Below are 20,187 nucleotides of genomic sequence, written 5' to 3' on the forward strand. Positions count from 1 at the left end.
GTGTAGGCAGATGCTCTAGCCTGGGGCTAGGGTGGTCTCAGTCACCGTGGTGGGTGAGAGAAGCATATCCTGTATTTGCTATCTCCACTATGGAGCATCACCAAGGCTCCCTCCGCCCGCCCGCCAGCCAGCCAGCAGTGTACAGTAACTCTACAGTGTGCTCACCCATGTGAAACAATACTTTCACAATACCCGCAGGAGTTTGATTGTTGGCGACAAGTTATATAATTCCAGGAATTACAGACTAGCATGCAAATGCGAAATCCTCCTCTCTTTCTCTTGAGAAGTGGATGAGACAGACTATATCTGCAGGCTTCACTCCGGCTCCCCAGCTTTGTGCTGCGGAGACGCTCTCCTTTCTCCCCCTGACTTGGGTGATAATCCTGACACGCACTGTCTGCATTTTTTACTGTACGTGTTTAAGCGCATTTGCAGTGCATTTATCTCACCAATGTAAACCAATTTGGCTATAAGGGGCCGTGGGCCAAGCAAGCAGCCAGAGGGAAGAAAGGGAAATCCAAACCTAGCAGATGCGCAGGGGGGGGGGGGGAGGCGGTGGGTGAGGTGGTGGCGAGTGGAAGCAGGGGGGGGTTGATGAACGACTGAAAGCAGCAGAAAAGGGAAGCGGAACCATCTGAAAAAAAAGAGTGTCCCTTGTCCAGAGGGTAAGCTTTTCAAACTTGGGATAGGGGGCCTTTAAAGCCGCTAGAACCTGGATCACTGAATTGTTGAGTCACAGAATCTGAGAAAATCATTCAGAGCTCCTGTCTAATCCTGTCATAGAGAAATTGGTGGGCATACTTTGTTGGGATCCCAGCCCCCAGCCCCCCAGCCCCCAGGTAGAAGCCTGGAGCCTGCAGCATTGAAAGAGCACCTGTATCAGCTGTCTGCTAATCTGCCATTCCCCTCCTACTACTCGTGTTGGCTCTTCCCATTGGGGAGTAATGGCTGGTGAAATGGACCAAAGTCCTAAAAGCTGCCAATCTCTCTCACTCTGATGTTCCCTGAAAGTGGCTTTTTGATCGCAAAGACAGAACCCGTCACTTTGATCATCGGGAAGGCAGGAGTCCTGCTGAGACAAACATTACTACCTGCAATCCTACGGCACTGAAATGACTGTGGGGCTCCTTGGCCCCTGAAATGGCACATTAAGACAGAATCATCCTAGTTTAGTTGGGGCGATATCGTCTTTTATTTGTTTTGCACACAAGCAGGGTGTGAAGATGTTTGCGATGGCTTTTAAAGTACCTGATCTTATAGCCTGAGGTTTCTGTAAATTAGGTGTTTGCTGCTCTTATCAATGAGACGTTACATGAGATGAGGTCCCCGCTGGTACCGATGCTAGGTGTTGCAGTAGATATATCAGGGAGATGTTCTTTTATCTCGGAGACAGGTAGACATTGTGTATGGTCTGGGTATCAAATACTCAGCCCTAACTTTTCTCAAGCTATGTACAGAATCGTTCCTCCAGTGGGGGAGGAGTACCAAAAGAGATGTCAGTAACATCAACTACAATCAACAGCTAACATAATGAAACAATTGCATTTAGCTGATTGCAAGAAATAAGCTTTTTTGGTACATTTTCAATTGCTTTTTTTTTTTTTAAGAGAATAATTTTGAGTTTGTGTGTGAGTGTGATTGTGTGGGGCTGACTTTGCTACTGGAGTCTCAAGATTCCCTGGGATTTGCAAAGGATGTCAAGTTTTCCTGAGGACCTGTCTCTGCACTGCTTAATTCTCCCTGACTGAGTGCCACAGCGGGAGCCAGACACTCTCTCTCCATGTGCCACAGATAATGCTAATAACAGCCTCTCAATTTACACTCCTCTCCATGCCTAATGTCTCTACTTCAGTCTACCATGCACACAGGCCTATCTCCACTCAATAATGGAATAGCAACAAGAACACGGTCACGGTTGTGATGGAAAACAAAATACATTGTCCCTAATGTCCTCCCATCCCAGGAGAGTTTAAAAAAAAATGTAAATTTATGTAAACCCAAGAGAAACACATATTTACAATACTTCAGGGTAATCACAATATGTGGACATGGTGCACTGGCCTTGCCGATGGAAGTGCTATGTATCATTAGGTCTATATCGCTTTTCTAAATATTTCCTGTTATTGAGGCAACTCAGTAATCACTCACGAGCACAGAGAAAATGATCTGCTCTCATCTGTGGCACAACGATGGAGAGAGTGGAGAGAACGAAGGAAAAGATGGAATGTGGAAAGGGGGAAAGTAAATAGAGTGGGGTGACAGACTGAGGGCTAAAGTTTATTTGGACACAATACAAGACGATCCTACGTGACACTGATTAAAAGTAATAATAATAACAAATCATACAGTAATAATGATGGGGCCAAAGATGGAAAAGGGGAAGTAAGAGGAAAGGTGGAGAAGAGGAAAGACACAAATGGAGAGAGGGGAAATAAAGCGGGAGAGGGCAGCAGAGGAATTCAAGAGCTGAGAAGGAGAATAACCAAAGATGGAAATGAAGGGAGACATTTGAGAGGGAGAGAAAAGATGGATAGAGAGAGAGAGAGAGAGAGAGAGAGAGAAGAGACAGAGGAAAGGAAAGAGAAGTAAAATGAGGAAAATATGCCATTCTAGAATCTGACACGTCCTCCATGAGCGTGTGTGAGTAACGGAGCCAGACTACATCTTTATTTTCCCCTCCGCGTCTGACGCGAGGCGATGGCACCTCTTAGCCTAATGGCAGAGGGAACACTATCTCTCCCCTTAATGTTGCCCTACCTGTTCATGCTACATTGGCTGAGATATTAAAGGAACGCCAGTGAGATACAGAGGGAACGAGAGGCCCTTACTATTGTCCTATAGTTAAATTCTAATATTACTAATGAACCTGACATTGAATGACTAGAGGGATGACAAGACAAATTACTCATTTATAGTGAATTCAATTCCAAAGAGCTGTCTTAGATCAAACATGTTTATTTAGGCATCCACAGACGTACATCCATACGCAAATGTATTATTGCTCATTTTGGAATGACATGGCAGACAATATCCAATGGATACAGTGATTGACTGATTCCAAAAACCAAAAGTGTATACAAACAGTTCAGTTTACAGTGTATTTTAAGTGTTCAGTTCAGATTAATTTACGCTATAAAAAACACATTTTCAGACATAATTTAAAGTTATCATTTAGAAATATCATTAGCATTTGCTATTTTTAAATCAATTAATGTCAACAGAATTTTCCAATTTCCTGGAGTGTGTAATGAACCATTAATTTACTTCATTTCCGATTTCTTCCTACTTTAGACGATGTGAGCTGTAGGTACATGAGAACCCAGGCAACATTACTGAGGATTTCAGTACTGTGTCTCGCCTCTTTTCGTGGACCAGTTCCTCCTCAACTCTCCTCAGCTTTCTAAGAACATTTCAGATGATTGAGAAACTGCTTTAGGGTCCGATATATATCTATATATAATATCTATATATTATTGTTGTTATTTTTTTAAAACAACCTGTTACCCGATCACAATACTTATTGTTTCAAATATACTCAATACAAGCTCTCATAAAAAAAAAGCTCTAATTTTTCTTCACAATAAAACTATTTCACTGCAATTGATTTCAAAAAGCCCCCAGTGTCTCTGATCATTACAATCTCAATCTGTCTCTGCATCTCAGTATCTCCATCTCTCTCTCTCCATCCATTCTCTCTCCATCTCTCTGCACCTCCATCTCTCTCTTAGTTCTTGTTCTCTCTGACAAGTTGCTCCACCTCTCTCATGAAGCGGAGACAGAGCTCGTCCTGCCAGGGCAAGGCCACACACTGCACGGCCACGGGGAGCCCTTCACCACCAGTCGCAGCCTGCAGACAAACACAGGAGTTAGTCCCCTAACCCAGCCTTCACAACCCAGCACCCAGACCAGGCTGCTGCCTCCATCTACTGGACAAATGTGGAAAAACGGTCTGATTCATAGTTTTAGCTGGGCTTCGTGAAGATGAACATCACTGAAATATAACAACACGTTATGTCGACACGTTATGACCTTTGTAAAAAAAATAATGTAATCATAGGCATACATATTTATTAAATATGTATGCCTACGATTATAACAAAAAAAATACAAATATATTTCCTCATTTCATATGTGAATTACATCATTGGTCGTACGCTGTGAAGTCCATACGACAGCCAACACCGTTAATTAAGATTGTCATGTAAAGTATTGACTTTAAATATTTAGTTTGAAAACTTCCTTCACCTGTGGCGGAACGTCCACAGTGAGTCAAGACCCCCGTGCCAGTAATGACCTAACTGTTGTGCCCTATGACCTGCAATATCTATTTGGCAAACTAGTGGTGAAATTCTTGTAAGTAAATGAATACATATTGACGTTGACTTAGGACGAGACTAGACATGTTTACTGTTAAACAGTCTGGATGTAAAGGATATGTTTAACAATCTGACCATACCCTTACGAAGAGCTTGTCCCAAAGGTCCCCATAGTTGCCTTTGTAATGCCTGAGCTCCTCCTCATCCCCTGCTGTTACCGTGGAAACAGGCAGCACCCCAGCAGGGAAGTTAAGGAGGTTGTAGAGAGCAGTGTATGATAAAGCACCTAGAGAGAGAGAGAGAGAGAGAGAGAGAGAGAGAGAGGTATGATACTACTCAATAATCTCGCAAACAAAGTATTTCAGCTGTATAGCAGTTAGACTATGGTAATAACTTGTGGTTATACCTAACATGGAAATGACTTCATACTAAAAAGACACCAAATTAAATGTGCCTATGTGCCCTAGGGACAATATCTACAGTATTTCTTCATGGAAACACACTGTACTGAACTGTAGCAAAGGTTATGCAACATTTCTACTCCATTTGACTTGGTGTATTCACAGTGCAAGGGAGAAGAGAGATTGGAAGCATACTAGTAAGCTTCCCGCAGTAGTTGAAGTTGTAGGCTGGTCCGAGCATTGGATAGAGCAGCACGTCCATCTCACACCTTCTCCACTCTGCAATCAGCTCATGGGTGTAGTCCTTGGGGGGACAGAGAGAACTACATTTCCCACCAAGCACAGATTTCCCTCTGGCCTGTCACTCCACTCTAGGCTGAAGTAAGAAGAATTATGTTCATGAATGCCTGATCTAAATAGCTTAGGGGCTATTTACAAGAGTTGGCTGGGGGCAGACACAAATGCATACAGTATATGCTCCAATATAGGCTTGTACAGACATGTTTAAAAACGTTTTCCTACCTCCACATCCCCATGCTGTCTCCACAAGTCCGATACAGAGCTGTTGAAAAAAGCAGTGGTCGGCTTATTATGGTCCCCTCTGTATTTCGTACCATGGCGTTTGATGATGATGATACAGTAACTAAAGCTAGAGAGCAAAGATGAGCATCATAGATAGTCAGAGATTCCTTCTCACCTGACCCCACAGATAGCATCCATACAAGCAGCCATACGAGGAAACTGAAAGAGAGAAACATAAACACCAATGACCAAGACAGGAACATGGAAGTACAGTACAGCTTATATGAGCCTTATACAAACATTAGCCTGAAAGTGTAGCATTATGCCTGCAGTAAACATATTCCACAGCCAACCAGCCTTCAGACCCAACTACTGCCAACTCTCATCCATATGCCCTTTGTTAACTCTTGGTTGCTGAATTTGTAAAATAAAAGTAAAACCAAATGGTCCCATGAAACAGTGATTAACAGGTTTTACGTTCAAATATGACAAAGTTGGCGCTCACTCACCACGGGCTTGAGGACGATAGAAATTATTTTCTTCACAAAGCGAGGTAGACTGTAGGGTATAGTCTGGCTCCGCACACAGGGGTCAACAGGGCCCTCCTTTCTAAAATAAAACAAACAGAGGTTGTTATAGTTCACAGTTTGTTAGTGGAGGATAGTTATTTTTATTTAGAGGAAAGTAGTTAGTTATCTGTAGTTGTTGCTCTACTTTCTGGGTAATTTGACCGACTCACAGGCTGCCGAGCAAGGTTTCGGCTCCGTCTCCTAGGATACCCCTGAGAACCAGCTCATGAATGGCGTAGCTCAGCCTGGGGGGGGAGAAGGGGACAAACTACACAGGGGAGGGGAGGGGGGGGGGGGAGAGAGAGAGAGAGAGAGGTGTAAAAGGGCAGAATGTATTAATTAAGGGAGGAAGGATTATCATGGCTCAGAATGATCTATGAGAAGTTGAAGTGCGTCTAACTATTGTACAAGCACTTCCCTCACCACGTGCCCTGCTCTCTCTAACAGGGCCTTGGTCTCCCTCAGGCCTCGGCTCATACTTGGAGATGGCAGCATGTAGCCGTCATTCTCACAGTAACCAATCCTCAAGGGCTTGGAGCTCAGGTACACCTGGGGAACATAACACAGCATTAACCACTCCACAGGGACGGTAGGAGCTGGAGGTTGCAATGTGTTAGAAAAGGGAATCTGTCATTTCCACTGTGGTTTAAAAACTCAAACACAATTCCTTATAGCGTGACACGCAATACGCATGAAGGTCCACACGTCATAAACTGGCAGAAAGTGAGACACTCACCACTTTTGGAGACAGGACGGTTTGGGAGTTAATCAACAGTAAATACGTGGACTGTTTAGCCCACATGGTTAACCAAGGGTACAGGGTGTTTTAATAACGTTCCACAGAAACTCAAATGTCAAAGCCAAATGGTCAATCCAAGCTCCGGAACCCGGCTGATGTTCCTGTGGAAAACACTGTTTACTTTTGTTTTGTCATAACAATAAAAGTTGAGTGTTCCCCATTTGATAAAAGGTATTTTGTTATTGATGGTTGAAACCGCAACCTGGTGTAGGAATGGTATTACATTACTGCCTTTCTTGTGTCTCTAGCTATGTTTACATTCCGCGGTTTATGACGTATGGACGTTCATAGTGTACTCAGTGATAATGAGCACACCTGCTGGTTGAATGGGATGGGCGGCACAGTGGGGTCCAGGGAGAACATGTCCTCGCAGAGCAGAGCCCGCATGAAGAGAGCTAGGCTGTCCACATCCTTTGCCATGGGCCCAAGGGACGATGACACTAAATGAAGAATACACTGCTGGAGTAACTGGCAACAAAAACAGCTCTGATAAAATGTCTCTGCTGTGGCTCTGCCTGATTATGTAGTTATCTGTTCTGGTACTGGGGGGGATTATTGACCGTACCTGACTTCTGCCCCCGGGAACAAGAGCTGGCACCCCGTGCACTGAACAAGAAATAAACAAAGAAAGTCACTCAGTATGTATGGCAGAGACTTTGGGCTTTTTAGTATAGCATATGCAATATTGATAATCGGACTCCAATGTAATTATAACTATTATATGTGCAAAGAATTGTTGAGTCTGTGCTTATTTAGTGCAAGAAAGGTCAAATAGAATGAATGAGATGAGGCTTTAATTATACTGTATACATCTATTACAAGGCAAATAGAAAAATGTTACATATTCTAAGAGAGAGAGAGAGAAAGGTGTAAAGGGCTGATGACCACCGGTCATATTATTGAATCTGAACTGATGACATCACCGTTTTAACACCTCAAGACATTCCACAGATCACCACAGGAAACAGGAACAAGAGAAAGAGCTAATTCCAGACCTCTGCTTTTATATCATCCTAAAAACCACAGTATTCAAATCAGGAGCTGTTGATAAGGAGACCACCAACCATCATTCATCTTATTGAATCTGAACTGATGACATACATTTTTACACCTCAAGACATTCCACAGAGCTCACAGCCGTGCCCCTTACCGGGGGATGGTACAACTTCAGAAGACTGGGGTACAATTGAAATTGTCCCTCTTCAAATATCTAACCAAGTCTAATCTAACCATATAGGTCAATGGCATATAAGTAAGAGTTATGGTTTAAAAGGTGAAATAAAAGTCACATGTCTTATGTTGTTGTGTGTTGTGTGTTATCATATGTCTTGTGTGTTATCTTTCAGTCTTGTGATCTTGTTTGAACTATGCTCAGGGTTATGACTATTGTAAAAGACTAGTCACATGACCAGACACACCTACCTCAGCCTGTTAGACGTGGGTTTGAAGCCACAGATCCCACAGAAGGATGAAGGGATGCGGATGCTGCCCCCGATGTCCGAGCCCACGCCCAGGAGAGAGCCCCCTCCCCCGATGAGTGCCCCCTCCCCGCCAGATGAGCCACCAGGTGTCTTCTGAGGGTTGACAGGGTTCAGAGTCTGCCCATATATTGGGTTGCTGCAGTCGTAACTGGGCACAGGGACAAGAGAGAGAGAGAGAATTGCCTTAGGCTATGGCTACACAACGACAAAACAACGACAACGAAACGCAATTTCGATCTCTGGCCACACAAGCGTTTTCTCATCTTCGCGCAAAAGAATCTCTGGCCACATGGAACCGGGTATTCAGGTACAGTGGGCAATGCGCGTACTGGTAGACCCAGAAAATGATTTAAATATAATTGAGACAGTACCGTAAAATAATAGAAATGCATTCATTAATTCAGTAGTATTGTCAACTCCCGATCAATCTTCTCTGAATGGTTGGGTCATAATGAAAACTCCCGCAATCCCGATCAATCTCCTCTCCACTTACATTACGTCTTCATTCAAGATATGGCATGCATACATTATTAACCAGTGTAATTTAACGTTTGCTATTCTGTTGTTCAAAGAATAAAACTGGAACATGCGTCACATGTTTGTCGTTGTGTAATGCAATGCGCACATACATCAATCAATCAAACTTTAGTTATACAGCATAATGGATGTTACGTGCCTAATACATAGACGCACACTTGTTACTTGCCGCTTTCATAATTGTATTTAGCCTACATAGCACAAGTCATGCATTGAATGTAACCTCAAGTGCTGAACAGTATTAAGTAAACCACAATACATTTGTGGGTGTCCGCATCATCGAAAAACGCACCCAATCGCCGACCACACAACTCTAAAAACTATACGGAAACACCCCTCCCAGCGTTATCGTCTCATCACCGTCTCAGCTCACGAATTCGGCGGAGTCATGTAGCCGCGAGGTGCAAACAATATCAGATCATCGCCGTTTCAGCCAAATCCGGCGCCCTATAGCCTAGGCCTTATTATCTTGTGCTGCAATGACAGGAACAGAAGCCTAATCATTTTACTCTCTTGGACTCTTGCTTCAATAAAACTTGAAACATGAAGAAGAAACTCCTTTAAGGGCTTCTTGAACCGTCAGCATCAGTCATATTCTGACCCATCAGCATTACTCATGACAGCGTATTATAGTGAATGGGTGTCAGTAGTGACTGTCTGCCTCCATGCATTAGTCAATAGTACACAGCTCTTGCAATAAAATGACATGCCTGTAGTGTACTTGTATTGTAATTATTTACTTGAGAAGGCCTTGTGGGATATTGGTCTTTACAAAGGGAATGGCTCCTTGTTTCTTCAGCACCGTAACCACCACACTATCGCCTGGGGCGGGCTGCTCCAACTTACAGAGCACGCCACATGAGGAGTCAACACCCTGAAAACACAAACAGGAGATAAACAAATCCAACATATTCAAATGAGTAAGGAGGTGCATGAACAAATATGTTGATAGATAGAAGAATGATGACATAGGGAAAGAGAGAGCACATTTGGACAGAAATGACACCAAATAATAGCCTACTTGGTACTACCTTGTATCCCAGGTTTTCCTTGATGCTGACAGGGACCCCATAAAGGAGACCTTCCTTACAGGACCCGACATTCTTCAACTGATCGAAACTCTCCAACAGAATCTCAGTGCAACAATTCAGTCTCCTGTTCACCTCCAAGGTCTGTGGGGGGAAACAGCATGGAATAAAACTCACGGCTCTCTTGGGTACTACGATACTCAAGAATATGACTTATACTGTATGTGATGGCTCTTCGCTGATTTCCATGCGTCCTAGTTGTTGTTTTGTGTTAACACTGGAAAAAAAGGAGCAATGCATGTCTGTCTAAATATATTTGGGCCTACTGTATCCTGCCAATTTCCTTTTAAAAATGGGGAGAAACAATGTGACATATGAGACATTCTTTTCAATTGGGCTCAGAGTGACCACTTCCTCTCAAGGCGTAGAGAGTAGCTTATGGTTTGCAGAGAACAACATCGGTTTACGACAATCATGGTCAAAGATCACTGAGTATGAGTATGCTCAGCAGGAAAGCAAAAAAAACAAAATAAAACAGAGATGCAATGAATGCAACATAGTGAAGCGACACACAAGACAAGACTACACACTGACACATTGTTAATAGCTGGCTGACTGATGTCATGTCAACTATGTATACAAATGTGTTGAGTTAGACTGTTCAACATCATTATTATAGCTACCTTCTCCATGTATGAATGGAACACAGCCTCTGGAGTCAGTGCATCCTCTTTCAGACGCTTGGTCAGCTCAGCCAGGGACAGCGAGAGGATGAGAGAGGTGTCTGTTCCCGGGTGCTAAAAGACGGTTCATAAAGTAACACTTAAAAATCTGATCATAAAAAAATCTGCCCTTTATTAAATTTACAACCGCCGAATGGGCTACTTTTAATCACACTGGGCCGGGAAAAAAAAGCATTTGGGCAGTTGGTCTGGATGAATAGCATTTATTATTGTTATTATTATAGGTTTGGAGCTGCAATGATCATCGACAGAAACCAAAACCAACCATACCAATGCTTTGAACTGACGGACGGCATGATCTGCCCGCTGTAGAGTCGCTTCTCTGCGACTTCTTGCTTTATTGATTTTCTTGGTCGCCTGTTGGCGTCCGAACCACTTCAGGACGATGATCAAAGCGATCGCCACGCATGTCGTGGCTGTCAGGATCGGTGTCCATTGCGGCTCCGCTCCAAAAACAAGTTGCTTGCAGTAGTTCGCCCACTCCATGACTCACCGGCGACTGTTTAGCTAAGCTAGCACAACACACTTACGAGGGTCATAATGCTGCTACAGGGGTTATTTATGCGAAAGGGGGACAGAGTACCTACCCTATACCATCCCGTTTCTTTGGTTGCGCCTATCAAGACTCGGGACCGCCCATGTGTCTGATTTGTTATGCATGAATGCGCTAAACCCGCTGAAGTCACGGGCCCATGTGGATCTCTGTACAGTGGAACCACGCCCATTTACTTCCTTTGCAGCGTAGTGTAAGTAGTTTCATCCTCTTTGGGTGTACCCAGTGGCGGATTAACACATAGACATAGGTTTACCTAGGCTGCAGCCTAGGGCCACCACCACTAGGGGGCCACCTAACATTGGATCCAAAAAACACCTGTACCCCCACACCAGACTTCAGTTGGCTTTAAGGCCCGATCCCAATTCACCCCTAGCCCTTCGTTTTCACCCCTATGGCTCGATTTGCGCGTTCACGTTTAGGGCGAGGGCTGTCTCAATTCATATTTCATCGAGGGCTAGGGGTAAGGGGGAGGGCTAACTATCCCTTCGTTTCGAGGGATTTCAGGACCACACTAGCTTCGAAGGGCTAACGGTACGCTACCCCTTGATACCAGGATGCATTGCGAATCATCTACAGAAATCTTATGTCGCTCTATTCAATGCGGAAATGTCATTTTAATTCTCTGTAATTACTTATTAATAAAGATTTGAAAAATTATGATAACCATCTTATTGTCTTAGTTTAATGTCATTACAATGCATTATAGACCTTTTATTTATAACACGCATAACCCAAAAATCGCTTTTATGTCGGTGCTGTGTCTAACGTTACAGTAACGCAACGCTGCATGACAGTCGAGCATTTCAGAGATGTACAATCATAAATCAATTATTACCTGTGGCGTTTGACAGTGGATGATGGTACATATGTAAAGTTATCTATCAAACGTTCGGCTGACTTGTACATGATGCGCATTTTGACCTATTTCCACCCGCAATCTAATCCGAGCAGTTGTTAATATGTAATATTATTAATGGGTTGTATCATTCATTTCAATGCATTATAGACCTTTTCTTTATAACAAGCACAACAACAACAAAACGTTATCATGCCGATATAAGTGTGTCTAACGTTACAAGCTGATTTGTGCATGACAGCCGCGCATTGACATATTTCCATGTCTGATGGCATATGACACGCGAAATGTAACAGTTAAGGATACGCGTAAAGGATGATGATCTATCACCGTTCGACTCTACTGAGAAATGTTTCCGCTTATTTGTCATCTCTCCTTCACGGGCAAATGTGTCCGTGTCCCCAAGAGATCCTCTTTCTACGTTTTTGACCACCACTATGATGGATTGATTTTTGGATTCTAGACGACGAATTGTTCTGAGAAAGGCGCTTGGTAACGTGATTTTTGGACAACGCTTTATGACTACTGATGGACTCGTGTGTATGTGGTGGCTGAGGATTGAGTCACAGGTATCTTTGGAGGAACATTGTGCGCTGACAGATGGTTAATACTCTGTGTTTTGGTTGGAGTCATTCATTGTCATTATTGCGATGTCCACAAAAAATACATCGCTGACGGAAGAGACTAAAAAAGGAACGTCTAACTACAGTGTGTTGATAACAAACGAAAAAAGATCCTTATAGCACACGCAACAGAAATAAACACAGCTGAAGGCATTGCGAGATGTGAGAATTCGCCGGCAACACAACGCGTCACCCGTACCGCGTCTAAACCACTGTTGATGACGTAGGCGCCGTGAAGGGCTGTCCCAATTCAAAGGGCTGAGATTTGAAGGGGTAGGGCTTGTGACGTATTCGAAGGCAAGGCCTTCGAATCGAGTGACACTCGAAAACGAGCCGTAGGGGTAGAAAAGGGAATTGGGATCGGGCCAAAATGTCTTTGACAGGATGGCCAACATATTGTAGTGCACTTTGTTTCCCATGGTGGCGGGACAACTTAACCAGGGACTATGGGTTTCACCTCCGGAGTGGAACTGCCGCAAGCTGACCACCAGAGTGAAGAGGTCCTTTTGAGAAATGTTAGTTATGTTGTTCTGTTCCGTCTTATTGTCCGTGTCTGGGGGTAATTAACTGTAGGATTTGATTAGGTTTTAAATAGCCTACTGGAGCCAGTCGTGATCAAAGCACCTTAATAATGTGTGCATTGAACTGCATGCAAGTGCCTTTTGAGAGATCAAACTCTTCAACTCTCTTGCTGCACATTGAAGATCCGCAACACATCTACAAATAATGCTACATTATTACCAAAAACAAACAACACAGTTTCAACATGAAATGTACAATTTATTAACATGAACAGATACAGTACAGTATGCATTTGAAGGTACGACAGACCCTTTACTGGGATCATTTAAAACTTTGTTCTTGTCACATAAGTTAAAGTTATATGATATTTCTATATCTAGAGGGGAGCATCCAGAAGTCGTGATGGGGCCTGGAGGGACATCACTTGACCGAATGGAAGACTTTGTGTGCCACCTGGAGGACCAAAAGAAAGTATAGATATGGTGAAATATTGGAGCAGACTTGGTAGAAATGTGCATGCATACAAAGTGACAACTACACTGCTGATAGTCAACTCCAAATTCAAAGTTCATGTCCCACTGATGCCATCTGTGATGTGTATATAGATAAACGCCTTAATAGAAAAGTTCAGAACAATTTGGAGACCCACGGTCTGAGTATGGAAACCACTCCTCACCATGAGTTTCAACAACCCACTCTTCGATCAGTGTTGTGATAATAATTGCTAATACAAATAACGTCACTCACAGCATCCTCCTCTATGCAGTCCTATGGACAGATAAGAGTCAGAGACTTGCCATGTATTGAAATAAAAATTACCCCCACCAAGACAGTTTGACTGACTGATGGTTTGTTGGGTGGTTGTCCACTTTTACAGGCATCAAGCTTGCCAAATGTATCTTGCAGGCACATTTGGCCAGCTTGACGTCCGTCAACTACAAAACAAACCATCTGAGTCAGTGGGATGGTGTCTTGGCAGGTTCATTTTGATTTCAACTACTTGTAGGACTGCACAGATGACACTATCCAGCTAGACTCCCAATCATTGACTCCCTACAATAAAATACCATGTTGTTGTATTGGTTGAAATGTTGAGGTGTCATGTAACTCATTCACTCCTGATTCAGTTGAGGTACCCTGGGAATGTGTAGCCCAATGACGCTGGCTGCAACAGACTGCTATCCAAGAAGTAGGGAGAGAAACACGCATCTCTGGAATACACTGTAGCCCTCAGTTTAATAATTAGGCTTAACAGAGAGGGCATCTGCCCCTCAAACTACTCTATCATGAGTGTGACTGTTTCTGTAGGCCTACCCTTGAGCCCCCCCCATATTAACTGCGGTTGATATGGGCAGATCACACTTACGCAGTGGTCCCTAGCATGAAGGAAGTCGAAAAGCTCCTCTGTGCAGTCCTCCTCAGTCTCAGACCGAGCGCCCACCCTGTTCTCACACGCCTCCAGTCTCGCCCGGGTGTGGACGCAGTGCTCCGCCTGTTCACACTTCTGCCGCACTGTATCAAGGGGGTCCTGAAGCAAAACCCGAACGACAGAAGTACACAAACAATGATTCACATGACAACAGTTGCAAAGAAGTTAGATGAGGACAGCAGTAGCAGACATATGAATGAATGAATGGTCTTTATTGTCATTAATACAGTACAGGTACCATACAACGACATTTGGGAGGGGGGGCTCCCCTGGTGCTAGGAAAAAAATACTAAAAACAAGGGAAAAGAGCTGGTTTACATAAATAAAGGCTATATACACTATCCACTATACTATTACTATACTACTATACTATACAAATAAATATATAGGCCCATCTCTGTGGCAGTAGGAAAACATACGTACCACCATGTCCTCCTCCTCTTCCTCCTCCTCCTCTTCTTCCTCCTCCTTAATGGAAAACAAACAATAATCATTCCAAAGACACTGACTTTGAAGCTTTACAAGCTGCTGTTTGCTTGCTAGCAAAGGTATGCTAGCTAACAGTTAGCTCTCTCACTAACACACACTAAGCCACTCCGGCTTTTTCAATATTAGACCTAATCATTTTGTATGAAAAAAAAAACATGTTTTACGTCGCACCTCTTCGGGTTCCCCGTTTAAGATCATTTTCTCCTCGAAAACCATGATTATGTTTCTTGAGTCGTGAACTAGTGTGACCCACTGTCAGTGTTTGCAGTTGGAGGACGGATGAGGTCACTGAAAGGAAACGTCGTCACGAGACGTATTTGATATCTTGTTGTAAATGTCATTCTGACCACTACTGCCACCCTGTGTACTGGATGAATAAAGAAATGCAGAGTGGTGAAAAATAAAATGACAACTCCCAGAGCGCACACATTTATCACACCAGGGTCATTTTTTTAATACGGTGCCATTTGGACTTCATAACTTGTGAAAAATAAATTGTTGATTTATCTATATTTTAATGTTCTATTATATAAAGGACATATCTAGCTTGCTGAAAAACGTAGTGGTCGAGCTCAGGCACCTACATTTTATTTTATTTAGAATACCCTCTGTAGTTGAATAGGGCGAGTGTCTCCAGAACAGAGTGGACACATAACAGGGTGGACACTAACAGGGTGGACATTTTGAGTTAAAGTTAGCCTTTAGCCTGCCTGTGTTAGCATAATGCCTAGAATGACCATGAATACTTGATGAGGAATCTAATTTGCACTAAATACTTTTTTTGAAATTATTCAATTTGATTGATCTCCTCAATATTTAGGCATAACAGGGTGGACACGTTATGGTCAACCACATTAAACTCACTGGATAAAAACATAAAAATCAGATGGTAAAAGAGGTAGAAAATCACACAGCTTACCACATTTGAAATCCCCTCCACTGATGTGTTCTCCAGCTGCACAACCGCGGAGAGAAATGCGCTACAGAGAGTCGTGAGAACAGCCCAGAAGATCACCGGCGCCCCCCTCCCCTCTCTGGAAGAGCTGTACAACACACGCTGTCTCAGGAAGGCCTCCAAGATCTCCAGAGACCCAACCCACCCTGGGTACGAACACTTTACCCGGCTGCCCTCGAAAAGGCGGTACAGGACCATGGCCGCAAGGACAAACAGACTGAAGAACAGCTTCTACCCCAGGGCCATCCAGGCCCTGAACACAGCAAAGACCTAGGTTCTGGGCCCTGGACAGTCTGGACGGATTGATGGCAGCTGCTGGACTGAAAAAATCAGGTGTAGTGCTGAGGCACAAATATGTACATTTCAAGCCTGCAAACTGCGACACTTTAAATGAATGTGCAATAACACTATGTGCAATATGACAACCCTAGTCGTCTATCTGTACAGTATAGTATAGTGGATAGTGTACATAGCCTTTATTTATGTAAACCAGCTCCTTCCCTTCTTGTGTTTTTTTTTAAAGTTTTTTTTCTTTCCTAACACCAGGGGAGCCACCCCTCCTAAATTTCGTTGTTTGGTACCTGTACTATAGCAATGACAATAAAGACCATTCATTCATTCATGTGATGTCACCTCATGAGAGTGATGTGATTGAGAAATATGGTTTTCTTTTAAAAGGGACATTAACACAGCATAACAGGGTGGACAGTGATCGCAGGGACAAGCAATATTGTAAGCAAAACCTTAATTTTTTGCACATTTTTTTTTTTTAAATGGATAAAAACTATATTTGATTTCAATAGATATTGATCAGGAAAATGAAATAATAATAACATATTTGGAAATGTATATGTTTTTAATAGTTATTTTTTGGATTGAAGTTGAATGAACAACACTGGGGACATCCCAAATCCCATGCAAAATCCAATTTACATCTTTAACCAAAGCTTTTAAAATGTAGAAAACAACAACTTAGAAGCCCATATCATTGTATTCATAATAAATAACAATTGACTATACATGAAAAACCTAATGGAATTAGTATTTGTCCAAATTTAGACAAAATACAACATGATTTAGTACTGGGGACGGAAAAGGCACCGTATAAAAAAAATGACCGACCAACCAGCAGAGATACACGTATTGATGGACATTAATGGGCATGGGCTTGCCCAGCAAAGTTAAGACATGATTGCAAACTAGCATTCAATTAAAGTCTCCCTTATACGTTCATTGTAGAAAAATAATTGTACCACCCGGCCTGATAGAAGCAATAAGAAAGACAGAAATGTTATGTGATTTCCATGGGCACTTGAAGGATTTATTTGGATAGTTTCTGTCTCTGCCCAGATGGACTGCAGTGGGCAGGACTGGGTCATGTAGGGATGGGGGCTAATGGTGGGTAGATATGGTGTCAGACAGTAAGGATGCTATTGGAGGTGGACAGTTTGAGCTCCTCCCGGGAGTTCTGCAGGGTATCTCGCGGGGCAGCATACTCGAGCACATTGGGCAGTCCGTGCACCACACAGCAGCTAACGGCACTGCGGAAGATGCCCATGTCATGGGCGTCATGCCACTCATCTGTCTTCTCATCGTAGCACTCCACATTGAAGGTGGTGGTGAAGCCGTCCACATTGAAGCCGCCCACCACAAACAGAAGATCATCCACCACCTCGATGCCAAAGTTGCTCCGTGGGTTGAACATGGTGCGAACTGCGCGCCAGGTGTTGGTCTGGGGATTGTAGCACTCTGCGTTTCGCAGACGGTTGGCTCCATCAAAGCCGCCCACCTAAGAGAGGATAGGAGAAATGTGGGTCAATAACAGTATATCAGAACTTGAGCATAGATTTATTGTGTATTTTTATGTAGGTCTCACCGCATAGACCTGCTCCCCATAGGCGATGACCCCCACCCCACTGCGTCGGCTTCTCATGGGGGCGATCAGAGTCCATTGGTTGGTCTCAGGGTTGAAGCACTCCGCTGTGAACAGGCACTCATTCCCATTGAAACCACCACATATGTATACCTAGAATTAAGGCAACTCGTAAATTCATCCATCCTGGCTTTTTAATAGATTCATTGTACAATAGTACATCATAACAGTTATCAAGTTGTGTTCCAGGTACAGTTAGTCTTACCTATTCCTCTGTTCCACTTACCTTTCCAAAAAGTGTGGTGGCACTGGCACCACTTCTCTGCTCATGCATGGGTGAGATGAGTGTCCACTGGTTGGTCTCAGGCTCATAGCGCTCAGCAGTGTTGAGTCGCACATAGCCATCAAAGCCGCCCATGGCGTAGATGCAGCCACCCAGCACAGCCACACTGACGTAGGAGCGCCGTGAGTGCATGGGTGCCACTTGGTGCCAAGTGTGTGTGACTGGGTTGAACTTGCGCACACTGTTGAAGTAGTCAACCCTGTCTAAGCCTCCCACGCAGTACACAAAGCCATTGAGGTAGGCAGCACCGTGGTAGGCCCGTGCGCTCTCCTCCTCTCGAGTCACATTGACCCATCGGTCAGCCCGTGCATCATACGCCTCAATGCCATTGGTGGGGCCGCCACCACTCCAACCACCGATGGCCAGTAAGATGGCATAGGGCAGGCGAGGGCGGGTCAGAGGGTTGCCGAAGTCAGAGCTGGAGGGCCCATTCATGGTCAGGTCATACATGGCCTTCAGTGCGTTGATGATGATGGGCCTGCAGTCATCATTGGCTCTCACCAGTGGATTATTCTTCACATTGTTCATGAAGTAGTCTGCAGTCATCAAGGCCATGCGTACCTAAGCAAACAGACACAGACAGATATGGACACAGAATGCAGTCGGGAGCCGATACACCTTTATGAAATGCATCAAATATTTTATGTGTTACGTGTGTTGTCCAACTCTCAGTCACCTTAGGCAACAGCACCGAGATCTGGGCTTTGCGGTCTTGAGGAGAATGGCCAATCCAGTGCAGGATGGCCTCAAACACTACGTCTTCCTGCTTCACGTTCAGGTCGTCCTTCTCAATGATGTCACGAAACTGCCACGGCGAGAGTTCCAGGAACTCCTCGGAGCTACGCACCATCTCCTTAAAGTGATGCAGGATGAAGAGAGAGGACCTGCGCCTCAGCTCATGGCAGGAGTAGAAGTCTGCAAACGTACAGATCCCAATGCAGTTCTCCGGGCACAGCTGGGCCTCTAGGTAGTCACAGCAGGCTCGCACAATGCCCATGACAGAGAACTGGTCTGCAGCCACCAGAAGCTGCTCCGCATTCTCGTCAGTGACAGGCACAGAGCGTGTGTAGGCATACTCAATAATGAGACGCATCATGTCCGGTGACAAACCAGGAATGTCGTACACCCGCTTTTCTAAGTTGTTCCAGCCACTTGTGAAGAGAGCTCTGTGGGTCAGGGTTTAGAGAGGAGGGATATGATGGTCAGGACTCATCCATATACTGTACCAGATTTTCTCAATACTCTTTTCAATATAGTACAGCAATATAATAAACACCCTCTGCAATTATATGACAATATAAAGAGGGGTACACAAATATTATGAATCAATAGTTGTATCTTTTATAGAATGTATCATTGCTGCCACAAAGAACAATGTGTAAGCTCTTGTAGGATCTGGCTATTTTCTTCTGATTATCCTTTGGATCCATGCCAAGTGAATCCCTGCCATCCATCATGGCTACCCCCCCAAGTTAAGACACTCACCGGAAATATGGACTGCAGCCGCAAAGGATATTCTTGTGTGCGTTGAATTCGATGCCATTGACTTTAATCACCACGTCACAGAATTTTCCTTCCAGTCGTAGCTCATTAAATATTGTACAGGCCATGGAACTCATTTTTCTCTCCATGTTGCATCTCTGAAATGTAGAGGTGGACCCCTCTTCCAGTTCATTCATTCTTGTGTTGAATATCTTTAATATCCACTTTTTGGGCAAGAGGTGGCACACTGCAACTATTCTTCTGAACAATGTGAACCTTCATTCCCCTTACATGTGGTAACCATGTTCTAGAATTGTGCATTATTACATCACAGTGAGTGATATAAAATTAGAATGTCTCAGATACCATTTTCATAATAAGCTGACACCATCATAAAAAAATATTGATCAGGAAAATGAAATAATAATAACATATTTGGAAATGTATATGTTTTTAATAGTTTTTTTTTGGATTGAAGTTGAATGAACAACACTGGGGACATCCCAAATCCCATGCAAAATCCAATTTACATCTTTAACCAAAGCTTTTAAAATGTAGAAAACAACAACTTAGAAGCCCATATCATTGTATTCATAATAAATAACAATTGACTATACATGAAAAACCTAATGGAATTAGTATTTGTCCAAATTTAGACAAAAT

At 43.6% G+C, this 20,187-nt stretch overlaps 3 protein-coding genes across 4 annotated transcripts; all 3 read right to left on the reverse strand.

The window, feature by feature from the left end:
• Positions 1–3,724: 3,724 nt before the first annotated feature.
• faah (fatty acid amide hydrolase) lies at positions 3,725–10,882 on the reverse strand (the record flags this gene model as incomplete). The annotated part of the gene is made up of 15 exons (XM_080527896.1): positions 3,725–3,847; positions 4,457–4,602; positions 4,913–5,021; positions 5,240–5,279; positions 5,415–5,458; positions 5,749–5,848; positions 5,979–6,076; positions 6,232–6,357; positions 6,923–7,047; positions 7,173–7,213; positions 8,030–8,236; positions 9,366–9,499; positions 9,657–9,797; positions 10,337–10,450; positions 10,667–10,882. The coding sequence occupies 15 exons, from the start codon at positions 10,880–10,882 to the stop codon at positions 3,725–3,727; spliced, it is 1,764 nt and encodes a 587-aa protein (XP_080384022.1).
• Positions 10,883–13,190: 2,308 nt separating this feature from the next.
• uqcrh (ubiquinol-cytochrome c reductase hinge protein) lies at positions 13,191–15,160 on the reverse strand. 2 transcript variants are annotated; one of them, XM_080540795.1, is made up of 4 exons: positions 15,043–15,160; positions 14,806–14,844; positions 14,320–14,481; positions 13,191–13,406 (listed from the first exon to the last, which is right to left on the reverse strand). In XM_080540795.1, the coding sequence occupies exons 1-4, from the start codon at positions 15,085–15,087 to the stop codon at positions 13,374–13,376; spliced, it is 279 nt and encodes a 92-aa protein (XP_080396921.1). In that variant the 5' UTR covers positions 15,088–15,160; the 3' UTR covers positions 13,191–13,373. The 2 variants fall into 2 exon arrangements, with proteins under 2 accessions (XP_080396921.1, XP_080396920.1); XM_080540794.1 differs by having other exon boundaries at positions 14,806–14,850; positions 15,043–15,145.
• A 2,080-nt stretch (positions 15,161–17,240) lies between these two features.
• LOC308154722 (kelch-like protein 10) lies at positions 17,241–19,673 on the reverse strand (the record flags this gene model as incomplete). The annotated part of the gene is made up of 5 exons (XM_080527910.1): positions 17,241–17,615; positions 17,703–17,852; positions 17,986–18,603; positions 18,719–19,208; positions 19,528–19,673. The coding sequence occupies 5 exons, from the start codon at positions 19,671–19,673 to the stop codon at positions 17,241–17,243; spliced, it is 1,779 nt and encodes a 592-aa protein (XP_080384036.1).
• Between the last annotated feature and the right edge of the window lie 514 nt (positions 19,674–20,187).

Source organism: Nansenia antarctica, assembly GCF_963989245.1.
Source record: "Nansenia antarctica genome assembly, chromosome: 1".
NCBI classification, from domain to species: domain Eukaryota; kingdom Metazoa; phylum Chordata; class Actinopteri; order Argentiniformes; family Microstomatidae; genus Nansenia; species Nansenia antarctica.

What these genes read in the sequence shown, in the direction of transcription:
- uqcrh (XM_080540794.1), bottom strand. Translation starts at nt 15,087, where the DNA reads ATGGTTTTCGAGGAGAAAATGATCTTAAACGGGGAACCCGAAGAG. An exon ending in TAAACGGGGAACCCGAAGAG is followed by an intron (nt 14,851 to 15,042) that starts GTGCGACGTAAA and finishes TTTTCCATTAAG; the next exon opens with GAGGAGGAAGAAGAGGAGGA. An exon ending in TTCATGCTAGGGACCACTGC is followed by an intron (nt 13,407 to 14,319) that starts GTAAGTGTGATC and finishes TTGGTCCTCCAG; the next exon opens with GTGGCACACAAAGTCTTCCA.